The sequence below is a fragment of the Camelina sativa genome, chromosome 10, assembly GCF_000633955.1.
Source record: "Camelina sativa cultivar DH55 chromosome 10, Cs, whole genome shotgun sequence".
Lineage (NCBI taxonomy): Eukaryota > Viridiplantae > Streptophyta > Magnoliopsida > Brassicales > Brassicaceae > Camelina > Camelina sativa.
Genome location: NC_025694.1, coordinates 7,165,977 through 7,177,725, shown reverse-complemented (window position 1 = coordinate 7,177,725; position 11,749 = coordinate 7,165,977). Strand labels below are relative to the sequence as shown.

Here is an 11,749-nt window from a genome sequence, read left to right as displayed (position 1 = left end):
TCTCCAGTTCCTTATCTCTTTGGTGGTTTAGCCGCCATGTTGGCTCTCATCTCCCTCGCTCTTCTCATTCTCGCTTGTTCTTACTGGAGACTCTCCGGCTCTGCTCAGCGTGACCTCGAGGGTGGAGATGATGCCAAACCCGACGGGGACACTAACAAGACTAAGCCCGCGACGATGCCGGAGAAGTTTCTCGTCATCATGGCTGGAGATGTCAAACCTACTTACCTAGCTACGCCGGCGACTCGGTTTGAGCAGACTCAGAGCTGTACTTGTGGCGATCATAGTGAAGAAAGATGAATAGGAGGCCAGCTAGTATAAAAGTGGTACGGCAGAGCACCGGAAGTTACGGTGACCTGTTGATTAGGAGTTGAGACAGGCGGGTCTGGTCGGGTCATAACGTGGACCTAACTTAGAGCGAGTGGGATAAATTTCATTTTTTTTGTTTTGTTTTTCATCGTTAGTTCGTATGGGTTTTAGTCCTTTATTTTTTTTTACTGTCCTCTATATTTTTCCCGTGTTCTGTGTCGACTGTCGAGGGAAATCCGGTTTATGTAATTTTTATGAGAACTTAAATACTATAATACTAATTACTGCTAAAAAGAAAGATTAGTAACTGTCATTACAAATGATACGACAAAACAAGAGGGAGAAACACATGTCTTCAGGTGAAAGAAAAACTTGAAGGCATGTGGCCACATTGGCACGTGCTGACGTGCCGAATATTATTAAGCTAATCTGTTGCGGCGAGACGAAGTTGAGAATTATTCTCTTTGCACCTTTATTCCTAAATTTCTATATATACCACTATCAACAATTAGCCCCAAATATATAACCATTTTTATCAATATTTTTTTTTCCGGCATATAACATTTATCTTTATAACCATTCAGTGAAACTGAAAAAGCATAGTTGGACAATGAGATATTAGTTTTTAGGCTGATCCGACAATGTGAACAGTGACATATATAATGGATGGGAGACTACTCTGCTACCAACTGAATAATTGTTTTTTTTTTAGCATGGGCAATTGGTCAATGGTTGGGGTCATGTGTGTACGTCCTTTCCTTTTCTCCCCCCTTTTCTTGTCCAATTCGTACTATGTTTATATGTGAACGTGTCTAACAAACGAGATCGCAACTGATGCAAACAGAACTACTGAAAAACCCAACATTAATTTTTACAAAGAACGAGTAGATCTGTACAGATTCATCGTTCGACAAAATGAATATCATTCGAATAACCATTAAGGAATAGTAGCATGAACTTTACCACAATTTGTATCGCATCATATAGTAAAAAGTAAAAACGATATAAATAACCAGGAACAAAAAAAAAGTTTGTAATGCAATCGCCTTCTTACAGTGCGCACCTCTGTATCAACTGAATCACACTTTTGGTCTAGTCGGTGGTGGAACTGGTGAACCACGCGCTGACTAATTAATTGCAGCGGTTAAAAATGCTGGGGGGCTAGAGACAGAAATGATCCATCATGTGGAAGACAACATCTTTGCCATCAGAATGTAACCAATATGTTTTAACCTACACATCACCCAAAAAAAAAACATTCTGTAAAATGCCATTAACAGAAATGCTTTCGAGTCTTAAGAAACTTACCTGGATGGTACTATGAGCGACATATCGTTGCTTACTATTGTGAAAGCTGACATCTATTCTTTCCCAAGATAGCTGACTGAGTCCATGTATCATTTCCTCTACATTCCACAGAAACCATAACATGATGAAGTTTGTGATTTGGATATAAGCAAGACCAATGGGCTATACATAATGAGGCAAGGATCTACCGCACTTCCGGAATATCTTATAGAGATATCATTGTTTCTAGCAAATCTAGAGAAAATATCAAGAGAGAAATGGACAAACCTTCGAGATCAGTGTTTTGCTCTGTTACTACTGTGGAAGTTGACCGGCAACTACCATTGTCTACATTTCCATTTTCGACGTATACAATGTGTGGATAGTTTGGATCAGTTTCTAGAAGGTTTGGCTGGAAGATGAGAAGGGTTAAGGTTTATTGATAAAATTCCTGTCACCACTAACGATGTACACAAATTACAACAAGTAAAGACATACCTTTGGGAGCTCATTTGGACGGCGAATTGAAGACGTCCTCCATCCAACCATGGCTTTGTCATTAGTTAAGGCAAACTCTCGTAAATGATAGAAATTTGAGAAATCACTGACAGTTACTAAGAAAACATGCTCTGTTTCAGGGAAGGATACAGTCGAAATTCACGTTTGCATATGCCACCCGACGCTTGAAAACATGTAGAGCTGATCTGTTCAGGTCATAAGAAGAGGTGAGCATATCTTAATCTGCAAGTCACCAATGAAAAAACACCCAGAGACCAAAGCAATTTACATGAATTTCAAGTCATCACAATCTGTAGCCATTCGGATAAGAAGTGGAGGATTTCCATCATCGTTGTCTACCAGAAACAAATGTTTTCCAGTCCTCCCAGCAGCCAAGTGTGCAGTTTGGGATGCTGTTCTTTCAAGAAACGGGAGGCCACAAAGAATCGGGAACTGAGCGGATAAAGACAAGCATAAGCATCTCACACAGAAACATATGATCTATACATATATATATATATATGAAAACCTTACAGAAACATTCTGACCTAGACATGCTATCTAAAACATCAATTCACCTGTCTATGTCCTCTTGAACCAAGATGAGGCGTTGCGAAAGTTATAAAGTTCATAGGTTCTAACCCAGCAATTTCGCCTCCTCTCGAGCTCTTGTCCTTGGAAGGAGAGTCCAAAGAGTCGACTTCGACTGACTGTTCATACAGCTTCCCAATGGCATATCTTGCAACAAGACCTCCTAAAGAATGAGCCACAAAAGAGATCTTCTTCAGCCCACTTCTGTTCTTAACAACAGCCAAAACCTTCACAAGATATTTTCCAAACATGGCAATCAAGAACTATAACAACAATTTGCAGACCAAAGAGAAAAGAACAATGCTGGCAAAATACCTCATTAGCAAGCCTTTCACCCATTTTATCAACACCATCAAATGTCAACGTTGCACTATTACTCTCGCTACCTGCTTCAAACAGTTTCATCAAAATCTAAAACATCATAAAACTACAGAGCATTCAAAACCACAAATCTCTAAAGGTTAAAGAAACAACGCACGGTGAACAAGTACTTTGTCCGGGAACTTCTTCACGAACTGCTCCGCCGCATATTTCCAATCCGCCGCACTAATCCAACACAGGAATTAGCAAAGAGTCTATCACCAACTGTATTCGTTTTGAAACCTCTTTGATTGTGTTTTTTACCTGCCAACGATTCCGTTAACCATAACCACCAAATGATCCGGCTTCTCAGCAGATTCCATAACAGCCGCATCGAAAAAATCCTCGCCGCCGTTGTCTATCTCCGTCTTCAGCTCTCTTTTGCTCCGATTCGCCGCGAAACAACCGATTCCAAGGCGGTTCATCCACTCCATTTGATTCGGATTCTTTGACCGAGTGGGGAATCTAAGGCGTAATCCGAAACGGAACTGGAGTTGACTAGGCCGAATAAATCGAGGCGAAGACGGAATCAAATCGGGGATTGAGATTTGGAATCTGGAGAAGGAAGCGATCATGTGGAAGTAAAAAAAAAAGTAAGCAATATAAAAAGAAGGAAGTAGTAATCTTCCTGAGTAAACCAAGTGATGACGACAAGTCTCGTTAAACTTTTTCCGGCGAAGAAGCGTTACAGTTGCGGTTTTTGCGGAGGCGCTAATGAACAGTAGTGGTAACACATCCAAGAAAACACTTGGTCAAAGTATGTTTTTTTCTAATATTAATATAGGATGAAGGATAATCTAATTCTATATTAATGTTGATGTTAACAGAAAAAAAAATTAACTCTAATTTTGGAAGGCTTTACAGAACTATATATATATAGTTGTGTTAATACATCTCATTAAGATGCAGAGATTTACTTCATTACAATTACATTTAATAATTAAAATAAAATCAAAAACATTATTAGAAAAAGAAAAAAAAAAGTTATAGCAATTACATCTCACCTCAATATAAAATGTAGAGATTTATTTCTTAAGTGATTTCAAATTATTTGTATGCTCTGTTAGAAAGTAAAGTACAATTAAGTCAAATCTTTTCATTTCGATTTGTCTTACGCGATTTTGCTAATTTAATTGTTTTTTTTGTCCGATCTTCTTCCTTTCTTAATTTCATCCCTTACTTACTAAATATGTCGATTTCTCTTTTATCATTGCATGGATTAAATTGGTCACATATAGGTGATCTCTTATATATGAGTATCCAAGCTAGCTATAGCGTTGGTTTGGAATACACATTTAGACTGTTGATTCATGGGAGGGGCGTTATTATGCACTTACGATACATAGAGTTTTATGATTTCATATATACCTATCAAATTTTGTGCCCTCAATTTCAGCCAAGAAGTTCAGCCATGAACTTTCTGAGCGCTAGCTTAGTATAGTAAGCTTTCCAAATTTCAATAATAGCTTACATCAGACTCAAAGTATGCGACAACAAAGTGAAAACCCAAAAAAACAAGTGTACAAGAGAAGACTAATTAACCCAATCATGCAAAAAAAAAAAACGACGTATACGCGGAGATGTTCATTTTTCTAGTTTCAAATATTGGGAGTGTGCACATATGAGTTGGCATGTTGACATATTGTTCCGTGACGACAACGGACAACCCATATCATCAGCCTATATAATACGGCCAACATTAGGTTTCACGGGATAACACATATAAAACACAATCATACCCTCTCATTGTCATATGTCTCCAATAATGAAAAATCCATATTTGTCCTCAATCTCTTTTTTCTTTTTTCCGTTCTAAAATATACAATCTGCCAGACAAAGCAATCTTTCATTCACACTGGTAATCCACGTTATGCGGTTAAAAAATAGACACAGCCGCTAAAAAAAAAAAAAAAAACTCAAATTTGTATCCATACATTTCCAACACAATTTATCGATTCCTTAATTTTCTCTGTATATTTAAATAACACACTAAAACCTCCGAATTCATTAGCACCTACAAAACAATATAATCTCAAAAAAGAGAGAGGATGAACTCATCCTGTTTACGAGTAATATTACTCTTAGGTGCCATTAATGCCGTCGTTTCTTTAACAATAACCAGATCTTCAACAATAACCAAATCTTCATCAATAACCAAATTTTCATCACTTGGTCATGTGTTCCAAATCTGTAAGGGGTTGTGTCCGGGATGTGATCACGACTCCTTGCAGTTCTTGTTCCGACACAACCTGGTCCGTGCCGCCAGATTCGAACCTCCTTTGATGTGGGACAGCAGGCTCCAGAACTACGCTCAAGGGTGGGCTAATCAACGAAGGGGGGATTGTGCTTTGAGACACTCTTTCTCCAACGGACAGTTTAATCTTGGTGAGAACATCTACTGGGGATTCGGCGCTAACTGGTCTCCGGCCGACGCAGTGGTTGCTTGGGCCAGCGAGAAGAGGTTTTATCATTACGGCTCCAACACGTGCGACCCTGGTCAGATGTGTGGCCATTACACACAGATCGTGTGGAAGAACACGAGGAGGGGTGCGCACGTGTGGTATGCAACAATGGTGGAATCTTCATGACTTGTAACTATGATCCTCCCGGTAACTACATTGGCCAGAAACCCTACTAATCATCATTCATCTTTTGATCCGATTCTCTCAAGTCATCTTATTTTTAGATTGTATTATGACTTTTTGAGGAAATTAGGTGGGTGTATTTGTGTATTTTAATTGCTAGATTAATAGAAGTCTTTTGTGTGGGGTTTGTGATATTGATTTATGTATCTCGATTGTTATAATTGATGGATGTAATTGCATTAACGGTTATTCATATATCCGTAAGAATGCGCAGTATATATAAAATATAAAAAGATGATATGTTTTTTAAGAAATTCAAAATTGCAAACGGGATTAGTGTTTTAACATGGTCTCATATAATAATATAAATAGCATTTAGTTATGATTTAAGAAAATTAGTAGAACTATAGATGATCTTTTTGTATACCAAAAAAAAAACAAACATTTGGAGACATGACCATCACAAAATGAAACAACAAAATGTTCATAACACCACCAACTTAAGATCCACACGATGATAGATTTCGAAAGAAACAAAAGACACAAAGAATAAAAACATATGTAGATTAAGAAATCACCAACGTTAATTAAAATTGAAAACCAAAGTGTTAGACAAAGTTAGTAAGGCTTCTCTCCAACGTAGTTACCCGGAGGGTCGTAATTGCAAGTGATGAAAACTCCTGCGCCATTCTCGCAGACAACTCGAGCGCAACCTAGGAGCCTGGTTTCACGCCACACGATCTGAGTGTAGTGACCACACATACCGCTCCCTTCACACGAGTTAGTCATGTGGTTGTAGGACTGAGCCTCTACGGTCCATGACTCCACTGCAAAAGTCGGTGTAAAGTCTGAGCCACTTCCCCAGAACAAGTTCTCACCGTATGGACCGGTGGAGTGGGTTAGGGAGCAGTCATAACGCCTTTGGTTAGCCCACCATTCTGCGTAGCTCGCAATCTTTCCGTCCCACACCAGTGGAGGCAGGCCTGTTGGGAATGAAAATTTTCAAGTCAACTACAAAGTTATTAATTAATGGGAGATTCTAAAAAATAACACCAAAATAAGTTTTTTTTTTCAAACTTAGCACAACATTTCTAAAATTCCAAAAATAGCATCAATTAATATTTTAAAATTAAATATTAAATTCAAAATACTAATTCCTATTCTTCACTACTATACCCTATATCCTAAATGTGAAATTGAGAACCCAAACTTAAAAAACAAAATTCTGAAATTTAATTTTAAATATTTTAACGTGTTAAATAGTGCTATTTTTGAAAATTTATGGAATGTGTACTATAATTGTCCATAAGACTTGTTTTAGTGCTATTTTAAGGTATTTCTCTAATTTAATTTGATCCCACAATTATGCAAACAATATATCAAATTGTTCGTTTTTAAAGGTAGTCCATTTCCTTTGATCGTGTTTCGTGTATATATTAAGGTCCCGAACAAAACAAATTACAGTATATATCTGGTCTTTAGCTATAAGAAAATAGCAGACGACAAAAAAAAAACTATAAGAAAATAGCAGAATTATTAAGGAAATATTTTGTTATATATATTACATTTATACAAATCTATCCCTAATATGATATTTTCAGACGTAAATTTGGCCTATAAGAAACTCTTTAACAGAACTGATCTTAAGTTGTATAATAATCACAGAACTACCACCATTTAGTAGACTGAGCAAAATGTAAAGTATAAAATGTAAGATAAACCATACACAGTTATCCCAATCGTCTTATCATGATCATATAATTTCTTATGAATATGACGACAAAGATTACAAAGATCCCAAGTGACCGTTTATGTTGTTTATGCTCTCATAAGTTCTTAATTAATATCACATGCATACGGTCTTAGTTAATTTAATTCTATAATCAAATATACAAAAAAGTACCTAGGCCGCTTCGGACAGTATTATGTGGTTCAAGAAATTGTTGTTCGAACGAGCCCGTGGGTGGTTGGTAGGTGGGAGGAGGATGATAGAGGATAGGTTTGGGGCTGGGAGTTGGGAGCGGCTTGGGTTTGGCAACGTAGGAAGGAGGGCTCGGGACTGTAGGTAACCGAGGACGGTAATAGTCTGCATGAACGGCATGGATGGCGACCAAGAGAATGGCAATTGCGAAGAGTATGGTTTGGGTTGATGTTGTGGGAGTCGCCATCTTTGTGTTCCTTAGATTTGGATGGTGGAAGAAAAATGATTTGATGAGGTTGATTATATATATGTTTAAAAATTAGAGCGCATAATTAATGATGACTAAATGCAATTTGGGAAAATGTCAACTAGAGAAGTGGCTTCCATGTTCGATTATGGTTACCACTTACCACTTGTCGCTTTAGTAAAGAAGAGCTTGTAGATTTTTTAACCATGCAAGTAGGGTTATTTATTTATTATTCCATATATATAGACTAAAGTCTTAAGATAAATAAATCAGATTGAATTGAAGTATTAGAAATAAAATTATTTATAAGAAAAAAAAAGCAGCAGGCATATGTGGAACGGACGGCTAGGATTTTATGTGACAACCAAAAGGTCGCATGACGAGGGGAGTGGCGTGGATGACTTGGAGAATGTCGTAGTGGGGGCCCATTGGACTTATCTGCCAAGTGTTGACACGTGAGTAGCACGGCATCTCCACCGTAAAAAGCCGTAGACCCTCACCACACCGTACCACATAAAAAACACACACACTCAAACTCTGTCACACCGAGATTGACCAATTACTGTACCTAACCAAAACAAAACAGAGAATCGAACGAAGAGCAACGGAGACGGAGGCTCTGTCGGGAAACAAATAGACAACACCAAATTACTCCCCGTCGCCGGCGGCTAATTCACTCAGGCCATCGGACATGTAATTTTCTCTCTCGCTTGATATCTAATTGGTTACGGAGTGAGTCTGTTCGAAGTCTTCGACGGAGGATTTGGTTAGGGGAATTTAGGGTTTCGTGTTTTAATGTTCCTGGGGATGTTGATGATTTCGCCGAGTCCAGTCTAATTTATGTACTTTGTGCTGTTTGCAGATCTCAGAAATTAGGGTTTTTTAATTTTTTGTAGAGGAAGTAAGGGAATATGAAGAGGAACTTAGAGGGGAACGATGAAGACAAGCCTGAGCGAAAGCGTCCTGCTCTTGCTAGGTCTTTCTCTGATTTTTATTTAACCTGATTGATTCTGCAATTTTCTAAAAGACTTTTTTTGCTGTGTCTTTTTTTGTTATTCTTATGGTGCAGTGTGATTGTTGAGGCTTTGAAAGTAGACAGTTTGCAAAAGCTTTGCTCGTCTCTGGAACCTATCCTCCGCCGAGTTGTAAGATTTTGTTTACTTTTTTTCTTTCTTGCTCTGTTTCTCTGTTGTATTTTCTTCTCTGTCTCTGTTAAAACCTTAGTTATGTGTTTAGGTTTTTATTTTTTAATCAGTTTCCATTATTAAGGTCTTAGTAGTACGGTATTGGTGTTGAACAGGTTAGTGAGGAAGTGGAACGTGCTTTAGCTAAATTAGCACCTGCTGGGCTTACTGCAAGGTAATATCTTTTGTTCAATGGCTAGCTTATTATATATAACTTAGTGGCCCTTGGATTTGGATAGTGTTCTGTGCTTTAGCTCGTTCGAAATTAGGTAGTGTGTATCCTGAAATGTATTAGCACTTTGCAGTTCTGGGTCTTCTCCGAAACGAATTGGATGTCCAGATGCCCGGAATTTGCAGCTGCAATTCAAGTCTAGGTTATCTCTCCCATTATTCACTGGAGGGAGAGTGGAAGGAGAGCAAGGTGCTGCTATCCATGTTGTATTGATTGATGCAAACATTGGCCGTCCTGTAACATTTGGACCCGAAGCTTCTCTGAAGCTTGATGTTGTTGTGCTTGGGGGTGACTTTAACAACGAAAATAATGAAGACTGGACCCAGGAAGAGTTTGAGAGCCATGTTGTGAAAGAGCGTGAAGGAAAGAGACCGTTGCTTACTGGATACATGTGTGTTGTTCTCAAAGAAGGGGTTGGCACTTTGGGTGAGGTAACTTTCACAGATAATTCAAGCTGGATTCGAAGTCGGAAGTTCAGACTTGGTTTGAGGGTTGCCTCTGGTTATTGTGATGGGGCACGCATACGTGAGGCAAAGACAGAAGCTTTCCATGTTAGAGATCATAGGGGAGAATGTATGTGTTTTCTTATCGTTATCTCTTTCTGACTTGTACTTGCACACTTCTCTTTCTTCTGACACAATGTGTTGTCGGATTGTTGTATGCAGTGTACAAGAAACATTATCCACCTGCTTTGAATGATGAGGTGTGGAGGTTGGATAAGATTGGTAAAGATGGTGCGTTCCATAAGAAGTTAAGAGCTGCAGGAATAGTTACTGTTGAAGGCTTTCTGAGAAATTTGGTCAGGGATTCTGCAAAACTACGAGCTGTAAGTACCTATAACGTGAAGCTCATTGATATTGGATGAGAATTATTATTCAATTTACGCTCATGAATAATTATGTGTCTGATGTGTGTCTAGATTCTTGGAAGCGGCATGTCAAATAAGATGTGGGATGTGCTAGTGGAGCACGCAAAAACTTGTGTCCTAAGTGGTAAACTTTATGTCTACTATGCTGAAGATTTAAGGACTGTCGGCGTTGTGTTCAATAACATTTACGAGCTAAGTGGCTTCATTTCTGGGGACCAATACTTTTCTGCTGATTCACTCTCTGAAAGCCAAAAGGTCTATTACATTCTCCTTAACTTTGGCACTTATTTTCTTTTTGCTGGTTGGTATTATTGTTCTGGAAAACTCTTATTTACGGATCTTGGTTTTACTGATGTTTGATTACATCTTATGTTATAAAAGTTTTAGTGTTTAATTCTGAAAGGTATACGTGGATGAACTGGTGAGGAAAGCATATGAAAATTGGAACCAGGTCGTGGAGTATGAAGGCAAATCTCTTTTAAACTTCAACCAACCTGAGAGGTTGGATACTTTTCAGACTGATCCTGCAGCGACTTTGGCTAATTATTCTACCACCGCTGCTGCTGACAATCCAATACATGTGACAGTAATTCCATCTGCAGTGCCTCCTAATCATTCTTCACTGCTTTCAGAATTCTCAATTGGAGGTTTGAATTTTAGTCCCTTGTAAATCACTAAATCGTTAAGATATTGCGTTCTTGGTTCTGTATCATAACATTGCCTTCCATTTTGTTCTCTGTTGCAGGGTATAATCAAACGTTGGCAACAGCGCAGCCTCATAACCCGCAAGAACAATTCGACAATGGTTTGCAGCAAGATCAGTTCATGGGAATACGTCAACATCAAACTCAAACCACCATAGAGAATGAAAATGTAACTGGGTTCGTTTTTGGTCCTCCACAGTCAGCCACAGGCGGGTACCAAGACATTGAATCTTCTATTGATCAGGAAAATCTTAATCCTTTTGAAGACTGGTCAAAACATCATGAGGGCGACTTTTTCTCTGAAGAAGAGATCCGGCAAAGAAGCCATGAACTGTTAGCGAATGAGGACATGCAAGAGCTCCTTCAGCTCTTCAACATGGGAGATGGCAATGAGGAAGATGGGTTTGCTTTGCCATCATTTATGCATAATACACCGACGATGCAGGGATATGATGAGGAGGACCGTGGGCGATCAGGAAAAGCTGTTGTTGGGTGGCTAAAGATAAAAGCTGCAATGAGATGGGGGTTTTTCATTAGGAGGAAAGCTGCTGAGAGGAGAGCACATATTGTGGAGCTTGATGATGATGATGAATAGATAGTCAGGTTGCTTGCTAGTATATATAGTAATAGTAGACCTGTACAGTTTAGGAATGTATATCATTATATCAACATCACTAACCGATAGTCAGGTTGCTTGCTAATATGCTTGTGGTGGGCTACTTACTAGCATTGATGATTCCATGAATCTCCATTCCACCATTTCTTTGCAAAGATTGATTTGAAGATCAGTTTTTCCATGAATTTTTGCAACAACTTCGATAATTTTTGCAATGATTGATTTTCGCAGTTTTCACCTTTGGTATGAGAGCAAAATGAGTCTGAGATGAGTTAACAGCATATGGATATCCTCTGATCTCTTCTCTTGTGATAGAAACTCAGAGAAGTTTGATATGGCTTCTTCCTTGT

The 11,749-nt window shown here is 38.5% G+C and overlaps 4 protein-coding genes across 5 annotated transcripts; 2 read left to right on the top strand and 2 right to left on the bottom strand.

Moving 5' to 3' along the window:
* Positions 1,154–3,831, bottom strand: LOC104717680. Its single transcript, XM_010435291.2, has 10 exons — positions 3,307–3,831; positions 3,161–3,228; positions 2,998–3,068; positions 2,670–2,909; positions 2,381–2,544; positions 2,242–2,297; positions 2,092–2,144; positions 1,882–2,005; positions 1,615–1,712; positions 1,154–1,539 (listed from the first exon to the last, which is right to left on the bottom strand). The coding sequence occupies exons 1-10, from the start codon at positions 3,615–3,617 to the stop codon at positions 1,468–1,470; spliced, it is 1,257 nt and encodes a 418-aa protein (XP_010433593.1). The 5' UTR covers positions 3,618–3,831; the 3' UTR covers positions 1,154–1,467.
* On the top strand, positions 4,990–5,941 carry LOC109126933 (pathogenesis-related protein PR-1-like). Its single transcript, XM_019230895.1, has one exon. It carries the CDS (start codon positions 5,091–5,093, stop codon positions 5,628–5,630), a length of 540 nt encoding a protein of 179 aa, XP_019086440.1. The 5' UTR covers positions 4,990–5,090; the 3' UTR covers positions 5,631–5,941.
* On the bottom strand, positions 6,096–7,801 carry LOC104717679 (pathogenesis-related protein PR-1-like). The gene is made up of 2 exons (XM_010435290.2): positions 7,531–7,801; positions 6,096–6,610 (listed from the first exon to the last, which is right to left on the bottom strand). The coding sequence occupies exons 1-2, from the start codon at positions 7,793–7,795 to the stop codon at positions 6,246–6,248; spliced, it is 630 nt and encodes a 209-aa protein (XP_010433592.1). The 5' UTR covers positions 7,796–7,801; the 3' UTR covers positions 6,096–6,245.
* LOC104717678 (calmodulin-binding protein 60 D-like) lies at positions 8,323–11,584 on the top strand. 2 transcript variants are annotated; one of them, XM_010435287.2, is made up of 9 exons: positions 8,323–8,488; positions 8,692–8,771; positions 8,865–8,940; positions 9,096–9,154; positions 9,285–9,784; positions 9,877–10,037; positions 10,131–10,334; positions 10,483–10,726; positions 10,825–11,584. In XM_010435287.2, exons 2-9 carry the CDS (start codon positions 8,707–8,709, stop codon positions 11,376–11,378), a joined length of 1,863 nt encoding a protein of 620 aa, XP_010433589.1. In that variant the 5' UTR covers positions 8,323–8,488; positions 8,692–8,706; the 3' UTR covers positions 11,379–11,584. The 2 variants fall into 2 exon arrangements, with proteins under 2 accessions (XP_010433589.1, XP_010433590.1); XM_010435288.2 differs by having other exon boundaries at positions 8,658–8,771.

Bases quoted from the DNA above. Each gene is read 5' to 3' on its own strand.
- LOC109126933 (XM_019230895.1), top strand. From the start codon at position 5,091: ATGAACTCATCCTGTTTACGAGTAATATTACTCTTAGGTGCCATTAAT.
- LOC104717680 (XM_010435291.2), bottom strand. From the start codon at position 3,617: ATGATCGCTTCCTTCTCCAGATTCCAAATCTCAATCCCCGATTTGATT. The intron at 1,713-1,881 runs GTTTGTCCATTT...TGTGGAATGTAG, and splicing joins GCAAAACACTGATCTCGAAG to AGGAAATGATACATGGACTC. The intron at 1,540-1,614 runs GTAAGTTTCTTA...GGTGATGTGTAG, and splicing joins TCGCTCATAGTACCATCCAG to GTTAAAACATATTGGTTACA.
- LOC104717679 (XM_010435290.2), bottom strand. From the start codon at position 7,795: ATGGCGACTCCCACAACATCAACCCAAACCATACTCTTCGCAATTGCC. The intron at 6,611-7,530 runs GTACTTTTTTGT...CATTCCCAACAG, and splicing joins TACTGTCCGAAGCGGCCTAG to GCCTGCCTCCACTGGTGTGG.
- LOC104717678 (XM_010435287.2), top strand. From the start codon at position 8,707: ATGAAGAGGAACTTAGAGGGGAACGATGAAGACAAGCCTGAGCGAAAG. The intron at 10,038-10,130 runs GTAAGTACCTAT...ATGTGTGTCTAG, and splicing joins ATTCTGCAAAACTACGAGCT to ATTCTTGGAAGCGGCATGTC. The intron at 10,727-10,824 runs GTTTGAATTTTA...TCTCTGTTGCAG, and splicing joins TTCAGAATTCTCAATTGGAG to GGTATAATCAAACGTTGGCA.